This window comes from Drosophila subpulchrella, chromosome X (assembly GCF_014743375.2).
Source record: "Drosophila subpulchrella strain 33 F10 #4 breed RU33 chromosome X, RU_Dsub_v1.1 Primary Assembly, whole genome shotgun sequence".
NCBI classification, from domain to species: domain Eukaryota; kingdom Metazoa; phylum Arthropoda; class Insecta; order Diptera; family Drosophilidae; genus Drosophila; species Drosophila subpulchrella.
In genome coordinates, this window is record NC_050613.1 from 28,681,154 (window position 1) to 28,703,680 (window position 22,527).

General features: G+C 44.6%; 5 protein-coding genes across 5 annotated transcripts; 1 reads left to right on the plus strand and 4 right to left on the minus strand.

Annotated features, from left to right (window-relative positions):
* Positions 1 to 1,360: 1,360 nt before the first annotated feature.
* On the plus strand, positions 1,361 to 3,104 carry LOC119556562 (gastrula zinc finger protein XlCGF8.2DB). The gene is made up of 2 exons (XM_037868856.1): positions 1,361 to 1,755; positions 1,810 to 3,104. The coding sequence occupies exons 1-2, from the start codon at positions 1,566 to 1,568 to the stop codon at positions 2,649 to 2,651; spliced, it is 1,032 nt and encodes a 343-aa protein (XP_037724784.1). The 5' UTR covers positions 1,361 to 1,565; the 3' UTR covers positions 2,652 to 3,104.
* A 3,516-nt stretch (positions 3,105 to 6,620) lies between these two features.
* Positions 6,621 to 8,272, minus strand: LOC119557129 (fibroin heavy chain). Its single transcript, XM_037869712.1, has one exon. It carries the CDS (start codon positions 8,175 to 8,177, stop codon positions 6,621 to 6,623), a length of 1,557 nt encoding a protein of 518 aa, XP_037725640.1. The 5' UTR covers positions 8,178 to 8,272.
* Positions 8,273 to 11,131: 2,859 nt separating this feature from the next.
* Positions 11,132 to 11,785, minus strand: LOC119555992 (nuclear transcription factor Y subunit beta). The gene has a single exon (XM_037867723.1). The coding sequence runs from the start codon at positions 11,783 to 11,785 to the stop codon at positions 11,132 to 11,134; it is 654 nt and encodes a 217-aa protein (XP_037723651.1).
* A 1,494-nt stretch (positions 11,786 to 13,279) lies between these two features.
* LOC119557421 (hybrid signal transduction histidine kinase L) lies at positions 13,280 to 15,305 on the minus strand. Its single transcript, XM_037870173.1, has 3 exons — positions 15,287 to 15,305; positions 14,945 to 15,074; positions 13,280 to 14,889 (listed from the first exon to the last, which is right to left on the minus strand). Exons 2-3 carry the CDS (start codon positions 14,963 to 14,965, stop codon positions 13,471 to 13,473), a joined length of 1,440 nt encoding a protein of 479 aa, XP_037726101.1. The 5' UTR covers positions 14,966 to 15,074; positions 15,287 to 15,305; the 3' UTR covers positions 13,280 to 13,470.
* A 514-nt stretch (positions 15,306 to 15,819) lies between these two features.
* LOC119557414 lies at positions 15,820 to 19,850 on the minus strand. The gene is made up of 3 exons (XM_037870162.1): positions 19,730 to 19,850; positions 18,361 to 18,586; positions 15,820 to 18,049 (listed from the first exon to the last, which is right to left on the minus strand). Exons 1-3 carry the CDS (start codon positions 19,781 to 19,783, stop codon positions 15,957 to 15,959), a joined length of 2,373 nt encoding a protein of 790 aa, XP_037726090.1. The 5' UTR covers positions 19,784 to 19,850; the 3' UTR covers positions 15,820 to 15,956.
* Positions 19,851 to 22,527: the final 2,677 nt, after the last annotated feature.

Genomic DNA, 22,527 nt, shown 5'->3' on the forward strand with positions numbered 1-22,527 from the left:
ATATATACGACCGATCTATTTAATTCTATGAACTAAGTAGTATTGTCTGTGTGACTGTTTGTGTGTGCGTGCGATGTTTGCAATTATTTTAAACGTTTTTTTTTTAATTCGAAATTTGAAAAGCAAAACGTTTCAATGTTTCGTATGTAGTGTAGTGTAGCGTAGACTCGACTAAGCGATAAGGCCAAAATAGATTTTAAAGTCCGAAGACAAGGCGGAGGATAACGAATCGAAGGGAGAATACCAAAAAGATTGCAGGAAGGCAGGCAGGCAGGTATTTACTTATAGTACTTAAATTCTAAAACAAACGGAAATTATTAAATAACATTAAATCAAACGCAATTAAACACGAAACGTGTGTAATACCGAAAAAGACAAAGAAAGTGTTTCCACGTTTTAGCCATTGAAAGAAGGGAAACTAGCGCACTTTTTCGTACTTTAACTGACGCAACACACACCATCTATTAAAATGATATTAGAGTGGGTAAAAGGAGAGCAAGCAGCCACGTATTCCAATCTTATATAGTAAACGAGAAAGTAAGACGAATTTTAGAAAAATCAGTTTTTACGTAAGGTTAAGACAAGACGATATTTCTGGTTTTCCCCTCTTAACTGCCATTTCCCATTTCCCGCCCACAAATCCCGCAGCGAATCGCGTAACGAGTCCCCAATCCTGTTGACACATTTCAGTGCATATTATATAATGCATCTATACATATATAAATAAACCAACTAATATATACATATATAAATACATAATTATTGTAATAACAATAAAAGTCTGTAAATTTGTTAACATTTCTAAAGCAAACAAGAAACTCAAGTACGATCGAGGCAAGAGTAAAATTTAAAAACGACACCCAGTAGACGTAGCTAAACCGAATTGCAATTATACAAGAACAGAAGCTAAGTACGAGCAAAACGAGCCTCTCGCGCAAAATCATCCAGAATGTGTGAATTATATAGAGTGCAGATCGGTCGAATCGGAATCGAAACAATTGTTGAAAGCATCCGCTTTAAAATCAAAACAAAACAAAAAAATTAAAAGAAAAGAAAACAGAAAAATGGAAATAATTATATAACAGTTGTGAACAAATTATATTTACATAGCGTATAAATAAATTGCATAACAATTGATTAAAATACATAAAGCACCAAGCGTCTCATTTGCCCTTACCGAATCTTTATCGGAAAAAATTCAAATTCGATAACAGTCGTTGGTTTATCAACAGTTCAACGTTCAACAGTAGATATATGGTTCTAGTCTTTGCTAATTATCGATAGATTGGGGTGAGTCTTAATTATCCTCTCCAAAAATCGGAGTATTCGATAGTTGGCTATCGGAGTTGTGTCCATCTCTATCTGGACTAAAGTAAACAACTTAAGTTAATTTATATTAACTTGTGGGTGGCATTTGTAAAGTCAATTGATATACGGCTGTTGCATTTGTGAGGGATCCCAAGACAAGATCAGATCCGAACCTGAACCCACAGTTTGCGCTGGGAAGTACACACTTGGCCTTGCCTTGGTGTTTTCCACGATCATTCGTGAAATATTAAGAGTAAATGGAACGGAATACGATGGAACACGATGTTAGCCGGTTCCAAAGCTTCCTTGTCAAGGAAGAAGAGGCCGATGAGGAGGATGAGGCACACATGCTACTTAGACCGGAGCTCTACGACGAGGAGTTGGCCTTGGAACGGGAAGAACAAGAGCTCGAGGAGCGGAATCTGAAGAACCCGAACTGCCTAGGCGGTAATATAACTCCCCCCATTAAGATCATTATAAAACCCGTACTATCTCCCGCAGGACTCGCTTCCTTCATCTGCAGACACTGCCCGGAGGTGTTCTTTAGCAAGAGGGAACTGGCCGCCCATCGCCCCGTACACCGGCATAAAAGTGGACAGGCGAAGTCCACTTCGGAGCTGACCTGCGAGGTCTGTGGAAAAGTCTTCCAGAGGCGCAACGCCCTTGTGGACCACATGAATGCCCACAACAGCGAGCGGATCTATCCGTGTCCGGAATGTCCCGCCCGCTTTGTGCAGCGCAGCAACCGGGACTGTCATGTGAGGAACACCCACAGGAAGGAGTACCTGCACTCCTGCCCAGAACCGGGCTGCGAGCGGCGTTTCCAGCAGAAGCGGGAGCGGGATCAGCACGTGAAGTCGGTGCACCGCAAGGAGCGGAACTTCGTTTGCGACACCTGCAGCGCCAGTTTCAGCCACCCCGTAAACTACCGGAAGCACTTGGCTTCCCATGGCTCTGAGAAGAACTACGGTTGTCCCATTTGTGGCAAGCTCTTCGGACGCGCCGAAAACCGGGATGTTCACCTCTTCGTCCATAGTATTTGTAAGGCGTACGCCTGCTGCGTCTGTGGAGCAGACTATATGCGTCGCAATCAGTTGATTCGACATAGTTCAGAGACTGGTCATCTGAACGACCCGATTGTTCGACAAAAGCCCCAGTTTAGTCCGGCCCTTGCTCAGAGACCCGCTGCGAGGGATCTGGGCCAGAAAGCTGACTATCCTGCGGATGTGGAGTGGTTGCAGGAGGAGGACGCGGATGCGTTTCCTGACCTGGGGGACTCGCAGGGAGATCACAGGATTACAGAGGACGAAGAGGAGTTGTTCGAGTACATCTCCATTATTTAAGAAGGTCAATTAAGGTGCTCAATCAAGAAAGTTAGAACTGATCAGGTTAGTTTGCATCGAATATTAAGGAATAACTAACTATATTTAAGTTAAGAAGTTGAGATCAAACATTTTCTTAAAGAATGAATAAATCTAGAACTAGTTCTAGTTCTAGTAAACTTTTTAATTTAATGAAATCATTGTAGATATTAAAATGCATACACAAAAGTCATAAAACATGAAGAAATATAAGGCAAACCTTGCAAGTTTGCTTGTTCCCTTAGTTATGAAGATACCAAGAATGAAAATTACTTTAAAAAACGTTAAATGAATAAATGGATGTACATATAGTTAAATTTATCAATTAATGATAAAGCATCAGCAAATATTACCGCATGCAAAACATGAACCCGAGACGTGGGTCAAAAATCAAAAACAAAAGTAAGAAAGTAATAAAAGTGAATGTCGCTGCTGCTGTTGCACTTTAATAAAAAAAATGTGAAATGAAATGTGTGGTCTCACCTGTTCCCTTCCCCTTCCACCTCCCCTTGCCCTGCCCCTCAAACTCTTGGAGTGGGTTGAAAATTAACAAAAATCAGGCGTAAAGCCCATAAATAAGCAAAGCGAAAAGGGGAAAACATAAAAGGGGTGGGGATTAACAACTGGTTACAACAATTACGACGAAATGAAATTATTTAACACCTTTTTTATGGTTCATTTCGTCGTTAATGTTTGGACTTATTTAACCCTCCCCTCTGGTCACCGTTTGAAAACCGAATTTTGCACTTGACTCCAAAGTTAAATAGATCGATCGTCGATTATCGGTAGCCAATGGTTAAATCCGCCACAGGTTTTTTCTTACCGCTCTCTGCATTGTTACCATACGAGTCACATTTTTGACCCTTTGTTAACTGTCATACGAAAATTATCTAATATTATGGCTGTTGTTCGCCTTTCAGTTGTTGTGCCTGAATGAACTTGTCGTCACAGTTAGGCTTCCAAGAAAGAAAGAAAGAAGATTGCCCAGAGGGTAGGGTCTTACATAAGCCCTGACCCTGCCCGAAAATATTTGGGGGGATTACCTCAACCACAGCTTGAGTGCTTCTTTGAGTTTATTATTCGGGCCTCAGCGGGGTAAAAGGGTTAAAATATTATAAATATACCCCATATTAAATATTATTGTGACTTGTTTATATTATATTATATTTTTTAGATAGTATTCATTGTATGGCAGTCACCACTCGCATTGCTGATTAGCTTGGCTTCTCCAAATATTTGTCTAGCTTTATATAATGACGACATTTCGTGCCTATTCAAAGATATAAATAATTCCCATAGAGCCGCATAAAGAAATACAATACAATGAATTTGATTAAGGTTGGAAAATCTGGCCAAAGTGTGTGGTGCGTTTTCTAATTCCCTCCTAAGTCACGTCTCGCTGGGCGAATTCTGAACGCTTCCGCAACGGATGTGAGATTCAATTAGATTTTCAAGTTCACCTCTGGGCGTAGGTCAAGTCGCTCGAGAGGAAGAGATCCGATCTCCTGGTGTGGTCATGATCCACTAATCCGATCCGATCCGATCAGAGCCTATCAAGCTGTCATCCTTTCACTTTCGTTACGTTGCGCTGCGTCTTGATTTCTTTGATGTAGGTCAGCGACTTAAGGATCAAATGCCCAAACTGGTTGGCTGGTAAAATCGCAAAGATTGCGCAACGGAGATTGGAATGGAAAATGGGATGAAGTTAAAGTTATGATTAATATGGAAACGGTCCGAGGCGGGAGTGCGTTGACCATCCATCATCCGCAGGTGAATGGTGCAACTGGGAGATGAACAAGTGGACTATGCGAAGAGTGCCAATTCGCGGGGAATCCACTAGGTCACATTTCTGCTAACTAAATGGGGCTCACCCACTTTCGATGGGGTGATACTTTGAATACCAATTACCTTTTTTTGAAACCACTTCGCTGGTTGCTCAGAACTTTTCATTTGTACTCTATTTCATTGTTCCTTTATTGTCCGAATCTTTGCAATGATAAATCAACTAAAAAATGATGGAACTTAAACTAAATAAATTACAGGCCCAAAACTACATTTCCATAATCCATAAGTTGGGTTATTGAATTCCGATTGTGATGTGGGGTAGCTCTATGAATTTGAGGTTGAATTTCGTAATTTTCTGTATTTAAATACTTATTTTCAAAGAGTTTCAAAATTTTAACCCATTCTCATGTTCAATTTTTCGATATTTCTTATGGGGTCCTGAACGGGAGACCAAAACTGGACTTCTAGATTCCATAACTTTAGTTATTGTATCCCGATTTAGACGTGGTATACCTCTATGGGTTTGTGCTTAAATTATCTTACTTTCTATATTAATTTTTTTCTTTTAAACGGTGGTCCAAATTTTAACCCATTTTCATGTCAAATTTTTCCGTACTCCCCATGGGGTCCTAAATGGGAGACCAAAACTGGACTTCTGGATTCCATAACTTTCGTTATTGTATCCCGATTTAGACGTGGGATACCTCTATGACTTTGTGCTTGAATTATCTTACTTTCTGTATCAAAATTTTACTTTTAAACGATGGTCTAAATTTCAACCCATTTTCATGTCAATTTTTTCCGTACTTCCCATGGGGTCCTGAATGGGAGACCAAAACTGCTCTTCTAGATTCCATAACTATAGTTATTGTATCCCGATTTAGACGTGGGATACCTCTATGAGTTTGTGCTTGAATTATCTTACTTTCTATATTAATTTTTTTCTTTTAAACGGTGGTTCAAATTTTAACCCATTTTCATGTCAAATTTTTCTGTATTTCCCATGGGGTCCTGAATGGGAGACCAAAACTGGACTTCTGGATTCCATAACTTTCGTTATTGTATCCCGATTTAGACGTGGGATACCTCTATGAGTTTGTGCTTGAATTACCTTACTTTCTATAAACATTTTTCATTTAAACGATGGTCAAAATTTCAAACCATTTTCATGTTGGAATTTTCCGTATTTACGATGGCTTTCAGAACGGGAGAGCATAACTGAAGTTCCACAATCCATAACTTGAGTTGTATGATACAGATTTTCACGTGGGATACCTCTATGAATTTGTGATTGAATTCTTTAATGTTCTACGTTAAAATATTAGTTTTAAACGAGAGTCAATATTTCAACCCATTTTCATGTTCAATTTTTTCATATTTCCAATGGCTTTCAGAATGGGATCTATAATTTGGGTTATTGAATTACGGTTCTAATGGGGGATACCTCTATGAATTTGTGGTTGGATTTCTTAATATTCTACATTCAAATATTGTTTTCAAAAGAGGGTTAACATTTTAGCCCGTTCAATCCAATCCACATTCAAATCGCTTTATACTATGCGACTTTTGAGTGGATTGCCTTTGACTCATTGCCATGCCAACGGTGTTTTGCCCGATCCGCACCGCCTTACCCCGTCCACTTTATATTTTGATATAGTTTCACGCATCAAATTCGAATCACAATTTTTAAGCGAAATCCGAAATCGAACAAATCCGTAATCACAAATCAGAGAGAGAAAACTGCCAAAATGTGGGACGTGTGAGGCATTTTAATAGCTTGGAATCCATTCAGTTTGTGGGGGGCCAAAAGGTTCGAGGAAAGAGTTTCTGAGAAAGTTCCATTTCGATTTTAAATTAAAGCAATTTGATTTGGCCCGGTAAATATTTGAATTTTGTTATACCAAACCAACAGTTTATATTTTGTTAGGGAATTGAGTGCAGTCAAGAGCTTTTAAGACCATAACTTTCTTTTGTAAGATCTCCAAGAATATCCATCTCCTTTAAAATTCTGCGGATTGCAGATGATCTAGCCCCCTCTTCCTTTTTTTCCATAAAATACAGTGTTTTTAATTTCTTATTTTTATTGTTCGGTCTTGGCTTACAGTACCAAATAGATAGGGATAAAAAAATACAGGAGACTCTAGACCTTAAAACTAGTTTAATAATTTAGTGGTATCCGTGGGCGGATGTGGCCGGTGGGCCGTAGCTGCTGGCGGGCGGCAAGTAGGTGGCCTCCGGCTCGAAGATGGGCGTGGCGGAGTCTCCGGAGTGACCGGGTGGTCCGTAGAGCTGCGCCGGAGCCGGGTAGTCGTAGCCCGGCGAGGAAGGGGCCTGTAGAAACGGGGAGCTGGGCGTGGCGTAGTCATAGCCGGTGATGGAATTGGATCCGGACTCGTGCTTGGCCCCCAAGAAGGCGCTGGGCTTGAAGGGCGCCTTGGAGAGATCGAGGTCGTGGCCTGATGCGCCCGAGTGGCCGGAGCTGAGGACGTCGGTGTGAAGAGCCTGTGGCTTGCTGGCTGTGTAGGTGAAGTGGCCCAATCCCTTGTGGCCCAGGGCATAAACCGGCGTCTCCCTCTCCTGCTCCCGTTCGGCTTTCTGCTCCTGCTCAAGGACCTGCACTTGCACCGGCTCCTGCAGTGACTCCTGGTGATCGTAGCCGGGAATGAGGGGTACGCCATAGCTGCTCAGAGGCACTCCCTTGCCAAAGGGCGTGGCGGGAGCGTCGTAAGAGTAGCCGGAGTGCTCTTCCGCCAGCTGAGGCAACGGGTGCTGGGCAAACTGTCCTCCGGACGAGTGACCCAGTCCCAAAGCGTGACTCAGTCCGTGCTCCAAGGCATGCTCCAGGCTGTGATCCAAACTGTGACTGGGTCCGTGGCTGGCTGATTCGTGACTGATCTGATGGCTAATAGCATGACCAAAGCCGCCGCCATAGCCGTGACTGGGTAGGTGGCCACTGTAGCTGGGTCTGTGAACTGGGCCTGATCCGTAGCCAATTCCGTGACTACTTCCTCCGTGACTGCTGCCGGAGGAATATTCGGGTGTAGCCACCACATAGGTGCTGGTCTTGTGGTTGTTACCCAGCAGATTCAGGTAGCCTCCAGCCGAGGAGGGTGCATATTTATAGCCCAGTCCGGATCCGGATCCATGGTTGTGCCCCTGACTTATTCCGTGACCGATTCCGTGTCCGATTCCATGACTGATTCCGTGACCTATTCCATGACTCTGACCGTGATAGTTGTGGCCGGAACTCGGAGATCCGCTTGTCTGAACGATATAGGTTTCGATTTTGGGACTTCCGCCGGTGCTATAATGGTGGGGTCTTCCGTGGCCATTGGAGCTGGCGTAACCGTGACTTCCGGCGTGACTTCCGTAATGATGTCCGTAACTGCTCTCCCCCTTCAGGTGACTAGAGTAATCGGAATAACCGCCGGAGCCCAAGGGACTCCCATGGTAGCTGCCAAAGTTGAGGTGGTTCTCATAGGCGGGCGGCAGGTACTTGTGGGAGGGTCCGTGATAACTGGATATTCCGCCAAAACTCAAACCCGCATCTCTTTTTGGCTTGGAAGAAGATGCAGCGGGAGCGGGAAGGGGAGCTGGAGCGGAAACGGATGCGGATGCGGGCACTTGGGAAGAAGCAGCAGGCACCGAAGAAGAGCCAGCTGCCAGTAAGAAGAAGCAGCAGCTTAGCAAAGACCCAGCCAACGGTACTCCGGCGAGTTTCATGATCAAACACAACAAAAAATCACGGAAAAAAAAATGGTTCAAAGGTTATCCTTGGGTCGGGTCGTTCGCGTTGGAACCGCTGTACAGGAAATGGAGCCGCGAGTCGAGTCGCTGCCGTTGGCGCTATGTTGGCGACCTCTGTGAATGGCGACCCTTTTATACTTTTTGAATGCCCGCCACTCCGAAATACTCGGATTTTTCCTTCTCCGTTTTTGGCCATTTTCGCTACTACTCTCTTTGACGCTCTCACGCACACGCACGCGAAAAGCAACGGTATTTGGTTTCGCTTTGTGTGCCGCCGACATCGACGCCGACTGCGCTGCAACTCTTTACTCTTTCACTCTCGTTCGCCGTACAGTGGGGCAAAAGCAAAGAGTCACAAACCAAAGCTCCTACTAAATTCCAAATGAAGCAGCCAGTTTTGTTGTTTGTAGAAGTAGAAATACCTAAAATCAAAAAATTTTAAAATAAAAATACTGATTTAAGTTCCCTTAAAGTATTAAAAATAGTACGCCCAACCTGTATAATAAATATTCGCTTAATGTGAATAATTTATCTATTTTTATTAGTTCCATGCATATTTTGAGTGACTTCTAGTTTTTTAAGTGTATGTTAGCCTCCTATCCCACCCACTGTTCCAAATGTTCTCAAACTGTAACTGTACCCAGGCTCTCTCATTCTCTCCAATTGCCAAAAAAGAAGCGTCATTTGTCATTCAGCAGATCAGAAGCGCGCTGCGCACATTAAATTTGGAGGAATCAAAGAAAATGGCAACAAGCTCTGCCCGGAAAAGTGATAATAAGATTTTAATAAATAGTTTGTTGCTAATGTTAGGGTGAAAAGCGGTTTTCACAACTTTTTCGCTTTCCCCCCGCCTTTCTCCAGCGAACAAGAGGAAGACCAAAGAAACCTTCGAAAAATAGCGGATCTCAACTTTATTTCGCTTTCCCTGCAAAGAGGAAGGGATGAACGGAAAACGGTAAAAGTGCAACATTTTGGAAAGAACAAAAGAGCCCGCACATAAAAAAGTGAGTACACACCTTGTTAAAAAACACCTTGATTTACATATTACATATATATTTATCAAAGCGCAGACTACGCGAAATATACCGTTAATATATTAATGTGACTATGTATGTATGTATACATACACATGTAAAAATCATTAAGTTTTCCAGTTTTTACCATTTTCTATTCACTGTGCGCATCTTGGGACTCGACAGCGCCACTCAAGTTCAAGTGACACTTTTTAATATCACATGTCTGCGACCACGCCCCCCGCCTTCCCATTTTGGCCCTGCCTTGTTAACTTTGTTTTTGTGTGTGTTTTCCCAAGTTACCGTTGCTTTGATTTCCCCCTTCCCTTTCGTTTGTCCCCAGTAATCACCTTAGCTTATGCGTAAATTGCATTTAATTCACAGCAGCACGCCCCTTTCCTCTTCTGCTTTGCCCCTCTATCCTCTTTTTGCACTCCCTCTGCTTCCTCTTTCTTCGCCCTCTAATTGTTGCTGTTTTCTCAGCTGCGCGAATTTTTTTGTAATTCGAAAAGCGATTTGTTTTGCCACCGTTCGGGATCTTAATTTGGGTCTCTGCTGTGGATGATGATGATTTGGCAATAGCTTGGAGTCGTGTATTGGTGCCCCTTTGAACCACCTCCCCTTTGGTGCTGATGACCCATGGCTAACTAATGGACTTGGCCCGAAACCCAGGCAATGTATCTGCATGCTGACGACGTCCCTGAGCGTTGAATGATGTGCACCTCGCTGGCGTACTTTGCCCATGGTTTGGGTCATCTGGTAGTTAGCCGGCGACCCCAAGCGCAGTTCTTTGTCAACACTTGTATTAATACCGAGTATTTCTTAAGATGTCATATTTTAGGCGGTGATCAACACTCAAAAACCCAAGGAACTCAGGAACCATTAGAGCTAGGGCTAGAAAATTTGGTATACGGACTTGATTTATAGATCTCATGAAAAACCTTTGTTTTGGTATGCTTACTGAAGAGTATTATTATTTTTAAAGCCTGGGATGTACATATTTATCAATCTCTGAATCTCGTTTCTGTTGGCTAGTGACTGTTGGTAATTCTTCATCTTAATCTTCGACCGCCAAAGCGATTTGATTCCGCCTTTTGTCCGTTTCTTTTGCCAACAGTCGTGTGCCACCGTAGAGCTTTTAGTTGATGTAATTGCCTGGCACCCGCTTAGTCCCCCTCAGACGGTTGCGCAATCCGCCAGCCAAGGTCACACCTGCCACGTCGATCGAGTTATAATTTCGCAGATTTGGGACTTGTGCGAGACGAGACGAGACTGCCGTAATTGAGGCATTTGAAAGTGGCAACAAATTGCCAGAGATCCGAAAATCCAATCCGCCCATGGTAAAAGTCGACCGCCTTTTAAGACGCGGCCTCAAAGAGGGGGCGAGTCATCATCGCCGGCACTACATTGCCAAGACCCAGACATGGACTTGAATTTGAATTTGGCATGGGAACTGAACCTGGGACTTGGATTTGGATTTGTACTTGTAGATGGATTTTCACTGGGTCCCAGACCCCCGGACCCCCATAGAGTGAATGTGAGTGTAGACCCCTTTCCAATCGGTCTATGAGGTGAGGAAAATAAAAATCGAGATCTTATTTTGTTAATTGGGTAATTGTTTTTATAATTGATGTACTTGTCATATTTATGAAATATCTATTTATCTTAAGCGAGCTAAGATAATGATAATAATAATAATATCCTAAAAATCCAAGTATAACTTTACAAAGTAATATTTGGACTTACTTTATTTTCTCATCTGTAATCTATAGTATATAATTATTTTAAAGTGTAATTACCTCAGCTTGAGCTTATAAAAACTAAGAATTTCAGATTTAGTAGGTTAAGTTTGTTGGTACTTATGGATTGACAAAAAAAAGTGTTTTTATATTCGATATTAATTTAGCTTTACCTGACCTAAGTTCTTACGAGATTATAAGCATTACTAGGGGAGAAATATACGTAGCCTAGTGGGCCACCTCCAAATCCTCCTGCACCACTTGGCTGCTCCTGCACTGGCTTATTATAGGGATAGGCATGGAAGGGGGCTTCCTCCAGTTGCTGCTGCGGCTGTTGCTCCTGGACTTGGTTTCCCTGCCCCTGAACCGTATCACCATCCTCGTCATCCGTGTAGCCGGCGAAGGGGGATGGTCTGAAGGGCAGGCCAAAGTGTCCAGCCTGTGGAGGAGCGGCCAGGGGATGGGCCTGCAGCTGAGGAGTGAATAAACCCACCAGTACGGGCTGAAATGGCTGTTGGTACTGCTGTTGGTTTGGTGGCTGATATTGCTGCTGCTGCGGGATGGTAAATTGCTGCTTTTGTTGCTGCTGCTGCTGTTGATCCTGAGGAACTGGAGGGAACGTCTGGGGGCCCGTGTAACCAGGACTCAGTTGAGCAATCCCATCCAGAGGCGGCAAAGGGCTAGCTGTGGGCAGGATCAATGGACGCCAGGGCATAGAGTATAGCCATGAGGGATACGTTTGAAACCCTGGCTGCTGCTGCTGCTGCTGTGCGCTCATCAATGCCAACGAGCTGACCAGGATCAGGATATGCAGTTGAATAACCCTGAACATGCTGCCCAAGGTAAATGTCTTTTGCAAATGCTTGGAGTGGCCCTGGCATCTCGGGCATATATATGAAAAAGGCCCAGTGTCATTCGATATCTGTGGTTCCGCTGTAAGCGATCCCTTCCACTTCCATCTCTTCCTCTTGGTTGCGCAATCGGGCATCCAATTGCCCACCACCCCATTTGCCCAGCATCGAAACACGCCCAAGTTGATTAAAACTATAGTTTTGATTAAACCTCATTCTGATTAAATGATTTTTTGGCTTTTGGCGCTTGCGAAAACGATGTTGCAATGTTGCAGGTTCGAAAATTGCCGCTGCTGACGTCGTCGTCTTTTGTGCGATCAACAACCCATGTAACTGAGCCGGGGACTTTTGGTCTTCGTCGCCCTTCGAACGCAACATTTTCCACTTGAGGAATTACCCAGATTAGCTGTCAGCTGCACGGGAAAATAATTCGTATGCTATGTTTATGATTATTGCTTCAGTATCAGCAGAGAGAAATGTAAAATGCTCCCTTTTTTTTCTGTGTAATAATGTTTTCCCTTCAAGAAAACGGCTCTTTTGCTGTGGCTTTAGATACAATTTGGATAATTTAATTATTACCCATTAGTATTCGACCAGCTTTTATAGTATGCTGCATAAAGATCACCCTTTAAATGCATTTCATCTTTTGCCAAATTCCTCGACTTCCGTAAAACAATTTGCCCACTGAAAATGAAAGTGACGCCGTACTACAATCGCGTATACCAGCTTGCCCTCAGAAATGGACAGTTGGTGTTGCTGCTGTCAGTTTTTGGCGTTGTTGCCGATCGCTTTCGCACGACGGCAACATTTCAATTTCGATGACTCGACTTGATTGAAACCGAAGCATGAACCTAACAAATAGTGTGCCAAAAAGAGAGCACTGATCGGATCGGATCGGCCTGTGAATGCAATATTTTCTTATTGCTGCTGGCTTCCTGCTGCAATGAAAGTTGCACTGTTGCTGCCGTTCGGCGATGTTGCTGTGGGTGTTTTTAAGGTGCGGTTTCTGTTTGTTTTACCTTCACTTGGTTGGCGGAAGCAGCGCGAGAACACCGAATCCGAATCCGAATCCAAGTCGTCTCTAATTTGTTGGCGTCTAATTTGCCAGCAGCAACAAACATAAACAAGCAGCAACTCAAGTATGAGAAAATTACAAAATTCTCGTAATTATCTGCGAAAATCGTAATCAAATTAGCCACGCTCGCTTTTAGCCATCTGCGAAGGTCGTGGCTGCTTCCCGTTTGGGATGATATCACTTGAGCGCCAGAAACCCACTTTAATTGTTACAGATACAAAAAGTAACAATAGTAAGCATTGGATTATACTTTGGATTGTACATATGCCCATCATAAGAATACGAAGTTCTCATAGGTATGTAATTTCATTCGTAGTTTAGTTCTTTGGGTGCTGAAATTTTCAAAGTCCGAATCTCTTGGTCAGAAAATAGTTATTACCATATAAAACTACCAAAACGATATGTTAATCAATGCATGCTTTATTAAACAAAAAAAAATTTTGAAAATGTATTTATCTGTACAATTCTTACTAAAATGATTTGATTTTCAGACCAATTGCTTTTCCTGAGAAAGGCGAGTGTTGAATAGGGTATTTGAGAATAGGGTTCAGAACCTTACGGTGGAGGATCCATCATGAAATGGAAATGGATTTAGTAGTAGGGTGGCTGGAAGTCCCGGCTGGGATGGGTCAGGCTATTTTTGGACGGTTGAGAGGGCTGAGAGGAGTGCAGATCAGATGGGGCGACGGCATAGGCACTCGCCGAGTACTGACGATTGCCGGAGATTAGTTGCTGAGATCCATGCTGCTGCTGCTGCTGCTCCTTCTCTTGAGGCCATTCCCTGTGTGTGCTGTGGGTAGAAGGCAGCTGATACGAGTGGGACTGCATCTGCAGAAAGTCGGAGGAGGATCCACCAAGGGAAGCTCCGTGGGAACCACCAAGGGAACCACCAAGGGAACCTCCGTAGGAACCACCAAGGGAACCCCCATGGGAAACACCGTAAGCTGGGGATCCATTCAGCTGCTGCTCATGCTGTCGCTGGCCCAAAGAGGAAGGTCCCGAGGGCGAGGAAAAAAGCTGCTTCCGGTAGGCATCTGGCAGAGATTGGGTCAGCAGTCGAGTGTCCTGAGCATCCAATCCAATAAACCGATCGTGCTCGAAATCGCTGGAAAGCGTATAACTTGGCACTAGCTTCACATCTCGTCCGGGAGCAGCGATCGTCTTGTGGCTATTGGCAATGGCCTCAGCCGAAGGGAGTTTCTCGAGGTCCAGTTCACGGATGGGTTGCCAAAGGTCACCGCGCAGAGGCAGCTGTTGTTGCCCAAAGCGATTGTGCTGCTGCTGCTGCTGCTGGTGTTGCTGTTGATTGAGTTGTTGGTGTTGCTGCTGCTGGAAGCCATGACCCTGTGAAGATAGCCAGGACTCGGCTTCCTGCTGCCCTTGAATTGAGTTCCAGGACTCCTGTCGCTGCTGCTGATGTTGCTGGTGACCCAGACCTTGATGATGTTGCTGCTGCTGGGAATTAGATGGTTCGTACGAGTGTTGGTTGAGTTGATGGCCCTGATTCTGCTGGTTGGAAGCCTGTTGACGATGTGGCCCGTTGCCCAATCCTTGATGTTGCTGATAGGCAGCTCCCTCATTATATGCCTGGTGTCCAGATATTTGATGATGTTGCTGGTTGTTTCCCAAGCTTTGATGCTGCTGCTGCTGCTGGGAGAAAACCGATTGCCAGGAGTCATCCTCCTCCTGCTGAGGGCGATGTTGCTGTTGTCCCTGGCCATGTTGCTGTTGTCCCTGGCCATGTTGCTGATGTTCCTGGCCTTGTTGCTGCTGTCCTTGGTAATACTGTGAGCTATAGGGACCGTTGAAGGCCTGCTGACGGTGGCCGTGGCCCAAATCCGAGGCCGAATCCAAGTTGCTGCCGTGCGAGGGCGACTCCTCAGATGGCAGATATTTGTGGGCGGGGCCGTTATAGCGATAGCCATTCTTGTTGTTATTGTGCAATTGCTGGGGGCCGACCACAACGGCCTGGATATAGGAAACACTCAAAAGGGCAAAGAGCAAGAGAATCTGCAGAAAATATTCAATTAATGTGGGATAACCGAAAAGGATTCACTGGACTCACTCTGACAGCTTTGAGCTTCATCTTTGCGGCTGATTTCGGGGCTTGAGTGCTGAGTGAGCAATGACTAGCTACAGCCAGTGAAAATACTTTTTATACCCACCAACGGTCGACGCTGTACAAACTGTATGATCTTGAATAAAAATCTGTGCGTGAGCGGGGGCCGAACTTGAACCAAAAAAAATAGATACAAAGTTGCCCCTGGGCCGGCAATAAATCGGCAAATTCTCACGTAACCACACATTTGACACTCTTGTGCCATCTACAACAGATTCTCACCCGCATATCTAGTGTTCCTATGTAAAACTAAAACCAGAACAACACAAATGCGGCGGATGTACTTACATTTAGTTGAGATTTAAAATGCAAACCAGAGGTGGCGGCACTTTTACTTTGACTTACACAATCCGAGGCTGAATCTTTGGATCTTTCAATCAGTTTGGATTTTTGGGGGTTGTAGGCGGCTGCCTTATAATTGTGCTCAAAAATATTAATTATATCACACGCACACTTATACCCCTCGGTATTTCAATAAAAGCGAAGCGCCAAGCAAAACAAATAGCCGAATAAAGAAAAGAAAAGGTAAAGGCATGGGCAGCACTTTTATTTTTTCTATCGATAGAGATGGAAAAAAGCTGCGGTACTTTGACTTTTTTTTGCAGACTCGAAGTTTATTTATCGGTTATGAAAAACGTTAAGTTGATGAATTTACGATTTTCTTAGGTGTTTTACCACTAGAAAGGTAGTGGGTAAAATTCTACTAAGCTTATAATGGTTGGTGAACTTTAAAATTATGGTTTTTTCGTTTTTCATTATTTTATTAATTCGTTTATTTGCGTTATTTGTTATCGCATTTCTACTCGATTAGCAGTTGGCCATACAATAAATAATCATACTTAATCTTAGATTCTAAAAAAAAAAATAGCATATACAATCAACCATGCACGAAACTCTGGCATAAAATCAGCTACGAGGGTGGTGGAAATTGGGGTTTAACCGATAAAGTGAGGGATAACTATTTGGGAGGTGGTCTCAGTGCCAAACTGGCTTCCAAGTCCTTAACCTCCGATGCACGCAGTTGCTTCTTAATCGCTTCTTGTCTGGGATGGGCACCACCCCCCCGTTTGCCACGCTTTCCAGCCCCCGCCCCTGTGGCGCCCCCTGAAACGACCACGCCTCCCGAACCACCGCCGCCTCCTCCCGCCTGACCTCTGACCTTGTAGGTGTGCTGATAGCCATAGCCCTCGGGATTGTTATTGTATTTCGGACTGTAGCTGTCGTATTCGAGACTGGGATGTTTGTTGTTATTATTGTGGGCGTGGCCATGGGCGTGCTGGTGGCCGTGCGTGTGGGCGTGGGCGTGGGCGAGGCGTAGAGGCTGCTGGTCCAACCAGGGATCATGGTCGTCCAGCAGGGCTTCCTTCTTGAGCACATAATGATAGGGATAACCCTCTTCGTTCAGGATCAGCTTGGACTCATTTTCCACCTCGGGCTCCGGTTCGGCAAAGTATCCAGAGGAGTAGCCCTTGTAATCCGGATGCAGTTCCCCCGATGAACCGGTTGCCTTGAGCTTGTGACGATACTCCTGCAGAGCGGCCTCTTTGCTTTTGTAGGGCAAGGCATTGATGTCGTGGTAGATTTCCGAATTGAAGTACAACTTGTGGGGCTTACCCGAGTTGATAAGCCTTTCCTGATCTTCCCGGGAATCGCGTTCACGCTCTCGCTCTCGCTCCCTTTCCCTTTCTCTTTCTACCCGATCTGGAGTGGGCACTACGTGAGATAGATCGAACTCTTCGATATTCTTCAGAGCCGCACCATGATCAAAGTGCTCGGCACTCTTTAGGGGCAGAGTGTAGGGTTTGGAGACGGTCTTCACCGTGGCCGTTTGCAGGGGCGCCCGGGTCTTGATCTTGTAGATGAACTCCACATTTGGACTCAGTTCGTCGACGGGTAAATCGGGTGCCTGATAGGCGGTTTCCGTTTCGGACTGAAAGTGCTGAATGGGTTTCGAATTCGTCAGCGAGGAGGAGCTCCTTAATTTCCCCGCAATTTGATGTGTGTGGTGCACCTGCTGCTGCTGCTGTGGATGGTGCACCTGGTGTTGGTGGTGGTGCAGCTGTTGTTGTTTCGTTGGCGGTGGTGCCGTATACTTGGGCCTCACTGTACTGCTGCTGTAGCGCTTCTCCTCCGAGTGCGAGGAGGATATGGATCCGGAATGGATACCAGATGAAAGCAGTGGCTGCGACTTGTAGTAGGTCTTGGTGATCGGGGGCGGCGGCGGTGGTGGCGGAGGCGCGGCCGCCTCTTGGGGCGTACTCAGGATCTTGCCCTCTGCCTCCAGTTCCTTCATGTACTTAATCACGCTCTTTTCAATCTGCTTCATTATCTCCGATTTCGGAATCTCGGTAGAGGCTGAGACACGGACCTTTTCCTCGGCCTCGGCTTCGAGATTTCTGTAGATTTGCTGTGGCTGATAGGGGGCGTTGTGGCTGCTGTAGTTGTTGTTATACTTGGGACGGTAGTGACGTTCGATGTCTTGGTCTTGGCCTTGGCCCTGGACATGGGATTCCCCCTCGGTGGACGGTTGGTAGAGTTCATAGCTCCGTGTGACAGGTTCCTTTTCGTAGACGGGAGCAGGTGCTAAATCAGGGGAGGGTGGTGACGACGAGGAGGAGGACCCCGATCCCAATCCCAGTCCCGAGGAGGATGGCGATGAGGGTCCCGAAGACAGGATCAATGCCTGCTGTTGCAGCTCCTTCTGCATTTGCAGTTCTAGGAGCTCTCTTTCCCTGTCCCTCCTCTGCTCCTGATAACTCCTCTGGGTGGATGCTTGCAGATCCTTATGCGCCTGGATGTGGTGTTGATTAGGATTCTGGTTCTGATTCTGATTCTGAATCTGGCTTGGATTCTTGTGCGGAATCTGAAGCGTTGGCTGTTTGTAGGCCAACTTGATGGCATTGGCCACGTACTCAGCTGCCGATGGGGAATCCTCTAGATTGACGGCGGATCCGGATCCGGATGCTGTGGTCGTGGTGGTCAGAATGAGTTTCGGATGCGAATCCTGCTCTGGACGCACGAGATTCAGTTCCACCTGACCATAGCTGTAATCTGGGGGATATACAAGGAATGCATTTTTTGTTAAACTGCAAACTGCAATCTCTTAATTGTTGCATACTCTTGGGCATAATTTATTTATAATTTCTTTGTGTTCGAGTATAATTCAGTCTTATAAAAGAAAGCCTTTTCTTTTGTAAGTCCTTTACACTAGCCAATGTAAATGATCAACTTTAGTGATTGTCCCAAGGACATATTCTAAAATATATATGATTCTTTTTCTGCCAGCCCAAGCAAAACGAATTGATCGTAAATATGATCCTAAGTTATGTTATATGCTCAAATACGATCCCAAGTTATATTACCTTTGCTGGGCGCCTCCTTTGACCTGCTGTGTATCACCGATCCCCTCCTGGAGTAGCCACGCTCATCCGACCCGCGACGACTGGCTGCCAAAGCCAGCTGATCGGGAATCGTCTTCTCACCAGTGTCCTCCAGAGAGGATGCACCTGCTCCTGGTCCTCCCGATCGGCGGCGACTGTTGCCCGATGTGCCCGAGGTCACTGAAACAGCACTGCAAAGTGTCGACATCTGTAAGGATAACAATTGATGGTTGATCTGAGAAATGGCCTGATTCATATATTAATCTATCCATTGTATAAAGGATGTCGTGGCTTGTCAACTGATGCTAATTACTCGCCTTGACTCCACTTGGCCACTTCGTTTTGGGCCGATTTGTTTGTGCCCGCCTCGCAATTAAACTAATTAAACTCAGCCAATTCACTTTCGCTTTCGAGGAGGCCAAGAGAGAGAGAAAAGGAGGAGGAGGAGGCGGCCGACAGCTCAATTTTTGTATGATTAAGTTGGCGCTTAGTTGGCCAAGTTCAATGGCCAGTTGGCCAGAGGAGAGGGCAATGAAACATCGGCATGAAATACTTGCAGCACGCAACTGCCGATCGCAAAGTGGATCCCGTTTAAGGGTAATGGCAATGAATCCTGAGAGATCATCTGTCAAAAACCTAATGCGAAGCTGGATTGTAACAGTTTGTGTTTCTTTTGGGGATAATATTCAATATGTTCTAAGTTGTACTACCTTCTAATATTTTTTTTCAAATTTTATGCTTGCCATATATTCCGAGTTGAAATTATGTTATAACCAATTTCCCAATGTACTAAGTTCTGACTAAAAACTTGTACCTGGAGGTATTGTTATAAAATGTTTTTGTGGGACAATGTTTTAGTCGTTTGAAATATTATGATCTATTGGAAAAGAAAGTTTTAGTTTTCGAAGAATTTTGTTTTATGTTAACCTTCTCTGGAGGATTTAAATGTAGAACCTTAACATGATATAGACAAATCGCCCTTTCTATGTCCATATTGCGAAGCAACATTTTTTTAAAGAATTTTGTGTTGATATTAATTCGCACAGTGAATTTTTGAATATCCAAGAATATTCCGAATTTGACACTTATTTCATTAAATACTGGGAATATGGAAAAAAGCTGTACTTTCGAGGGGAACAAAATGTTATTCTCGTCTATAGTAATTTACACTCCTCTAAACTTACGACTGGTAATTGGTAAACAATAGTTAATAACTTAAGAATCCTTAGGAATGCTTTTCACTTTTAACAAATGTTCACTTCACTTTGGATCACTGGTCACCAAAAAAAAAGTACTCCTCATGGTTTCGCTGGGTCCAGGATCCTTGGGCGCGAGCGGATGGATTACTTACGATGATCAGCAGGCAGAGGCACCACTGCCGCCGGCTGAGGATGCTCGATCCCATTTCAAGGGGGTGGATCCGGTGGACCCTGTGTATCGTATGGATCGGGTGGGACTCCTGATTATGATGGTGATGCAGACGGGACAGTGATCGTGGCGCTGACATCGTGGCGCGCCGGAGTCTCAGCTGGGATTGTTGGCGGCCAGCTGGCGAGGCGAGGCTTTTATAATGATGCGGACCGCTGCAGCGGAAAATTTATGCGAATGTGCGCGCCAAAGAAAAGCGAGAAAAGTGCAAGTGCAATAGAAAGAGTGAGAGAGAGAGAGAGAGATAGGGAGAAAGATCGCTTCACTTTCGATGACAATTCGAATCGTAATAAGCCATCGACGCACAACTCGGCGTATGCGTGATAAGTTCGCCCATTATAGAGGCGATAAAGTGCGATAGAGATGGCCATATGGCAGCGGGAAAGAGAGAGGAAAACGGGACAACTGGTTTTTCGCTTGCAGTCTTTGGTTTTTAGTTTCTTGGCTTCAGTTTCGGCCTCCGTCTCCGTTTCAGCTGCCACTTTGATGGCCAATTAAGCCATAAGCTAAGCCAAACAAACCCCATACCACAAACAGTTCAATGAAATGTTTGCCGGCGAGCATAGAGGGGTAATACCCGTAATTGACTTGTAAAATCCTCGCGACCAGAGGCATTTATTGGGCTAAACGACAAATAATGGACAACGGGGAGCAGTGACTAACCCACTCCACTTGGAGCCCGGAAAGCAGGAGGAGAATCCGACGGGTGATTGGATTGGCTTGGATTGGGTTAAATTGGATATGATGGGGTTGCCAACTGGAATGCGGAGCTATGAATATATAGTATGCAATAATCGGGCAAGTCCAAGGCAGTTTTATTAGCCCAAGGACTTTGGTTACAATTGGTTACAAGAAAGTATCATAATTATACCCGTTACTCGTAGAGTAAAAGGGTATACTAGATTCGTCGGAAAGTATGTAACAGGCAGAAGGAAGCGTTTCCGACCCCATAAAGTATATATATTCTTGATCAGGATCACTAGCCGAGTCGATCTAGCCATGTCCGTCTGTCCGTCTGTCCGTCTGTCCGTCTGTCCGTCTGTCCGTATGAACGCTGAGATCTTGGAAACTATAAGAGCTACAATACTGGGATTAGGCATGCAGATTCCTGAGATTCCTGCGCAGCGCAAGTTTGTTTCAAAAGAGTGCCACGCCCACTCTAACGCCCACAAACCGCCCAAAACTGTGGCTCCTACAGTTTTGATGCTAGAACAAAAATTTTAACTGAAATGTATTGTTCTCATCAATACCTACCGACTGACTTAAAAAAAAGTTTGCCACGCCCACTTTAACGCCCACAAACCGCCCACAAACTTCAAAAAATCGTAAATATGAACGCGGATATCTCGGAAAATATCAAAGATAGAGAAACGAGTTTTCAGATTTAGATTCCGTAGGCTTGAGCGCAGCGCAAGTTTATTACGCGAATATGCCACGCCCACTCCAACGCCCACAAACCGCCCAAGTCTGTGGCGCCCACAATTTTCATGGTAGATAAAAAATTTAAACTGAAATGTATTGGTCTCGTCAATACCTATCGATTGATTTAAAAAAAAGTTTGCCACGCCCACTCTAACGCCCACAAACCGCCCAAGCCTGTGGCGCCCACAATTTTCGTGCTAGATAAAAAATTTTAACTTAAATGTATTGGTCTCGTCAATACCTATCGATTGATTTAAAAAAAACTTTGCCACGCCCACTCAAATGCCCACAACGCTTAAATCTGTCTACCGCCGGTAGGTGGCGCATTTGCTGCTTGCATATCTCCATTTTCCTTTGGTCCCTTTAGCTGAGTAACGGGTATCTGATAGTCGAGGTACTCGACTATAGCGTTCTTCCTTGTTTTTTATTGGGTGATTTCTATAAAATTAAATAGGCTCAAAATTTATAGAAAGGATTTAATAGAGTTACATTTTAGGGATTACAAGTTGATTCGATACCTTCTAAACTTAAAATTTTGTAAGACCTATTATTATAAACTCCTGAAGGAAACATGAGACTTTATCTCATTTGATCCGATCTTGACCATTCGCTTTGCAGTTCGGGGTATTCCCGTTTGAGGCAGACAAGTGGAAACCGTGGCACAAAGATGAGAGTGGTGGTTTTGGCGGTGCAGCAGCTCTCCAGTCAGTGGTTGGCTTCATGGTCACTGATTCAGTGCATAGTAATTAACAAGGAGCCAAGACAAACGAAAATAAAAGTGTTTGCTGATTTATGATGATTTTGGCCAGAGCTCCGAAGAGTTTCTATTTGCCGAAAACACAGTTGATTTCAATTTCGATAAACGGGTCTAGTGATGAGTGGGAGTATCCCCTTGAAATAACTTACCAATGCGACTGGCCATTTCGATTAATTTCCCTTACGTGCTGCTGCTGCTGGCCGAGTATTTCCTTTCAATTGGCTATTGGCTGGCCCACAGGGCGTATGATTTATATTTTAATATTCTGCAAGAGAAGCGAAAAACGAAACTGAAACTGAAACTGATACTGAAACACTTGCCACACTTAACACTAACGATAATAGCCGTAATAATAAAAGCGAAACCATTTCGCAGCGGCAAAAACAAAAGCAACACAAAGCTGGCAAAGCGTTTCGGCCCCATCCACATACATGTGTTCATATGTGAAGATCAACAACCTTGCCATCAGCCGAATGCGATTGCCAGAGCGATTTAGCTATATATCCATGCTCCGTTATGTGGCCAAAAAGTGCAGAGACTGC

What these genes read in the sequence shown, in the direction of transcription:
- LOC119556562 (XM_037868856.1), top strand. Translation starts at nt 1,566, where the DNA reads ATGGAACGGAATACGATGGAACACGATGTTAGCCGGTTCCAAAGCTTC. An exon ending in GAACCCGAACTGCCTAGGCG is followed by an intron (nt 1,756 to 1,809) that starts GTAATATAACTC and finishes TATCTCCCGCAG; the next exon opens with GACTCGCTTCCTTCATCTGC.
- LOC119557129 (XM_037869712.1), bottom strand. Translation starts at nt 8,177, where the DNA reads ATGAAACTCGCCGGAGTACCGTTGGCTGGGTCTTTGCTAAGCTGCTGC.
- LOC119555992 (XM_037867723.1), bottom strand. Translation starts at nt 11,785, where the DNA reads ATGTTCAGGGTTATTCAACTGCATATCCTGATCCTGGTCAGCTCGTTG.
- LOC119557421 (XM_037870173.1), bottom strand. Translation starts at nt 14,965, where the DNA reads ATGAAGCTCAAAGCTGTCAGA. An exon ending in TGAAGCTCAAAGCTGTCAGA is followed by an intron (nt 14,890 to 14,944) that starts GTGAGTCCAGTG and finishes TATTTTCTGCAG; the next exon opens with ATTCTCTTGCTCTTTGCCCT.
- LOC119557414 (XM_037870162.1), bottom strand. Translation starts at nt 19,783, where the DNA reads ATGGGATCGAGCATCCTCAGCCGGCGGCAGTGGTGCCTCTGCCTGCTG. An exon ending in GCCTCTGCCTGCTGATCATC is followed by an intron (nt 18,587 to 19,729) that starts GTAAGTAATCCA and finishes TTATCCTTACAG; the next exon opens with ATGTCGACACTTTGCAGTGC. An exon ending in AAAGGAGGCGCCCAGCAAAG is followed by an intron (nt 18,050 to 18,360) that starts GTAATATAACTT and finishes TATATCCCCCAG; the next exon opens with ATTACAGCTATGGTCAGGTG.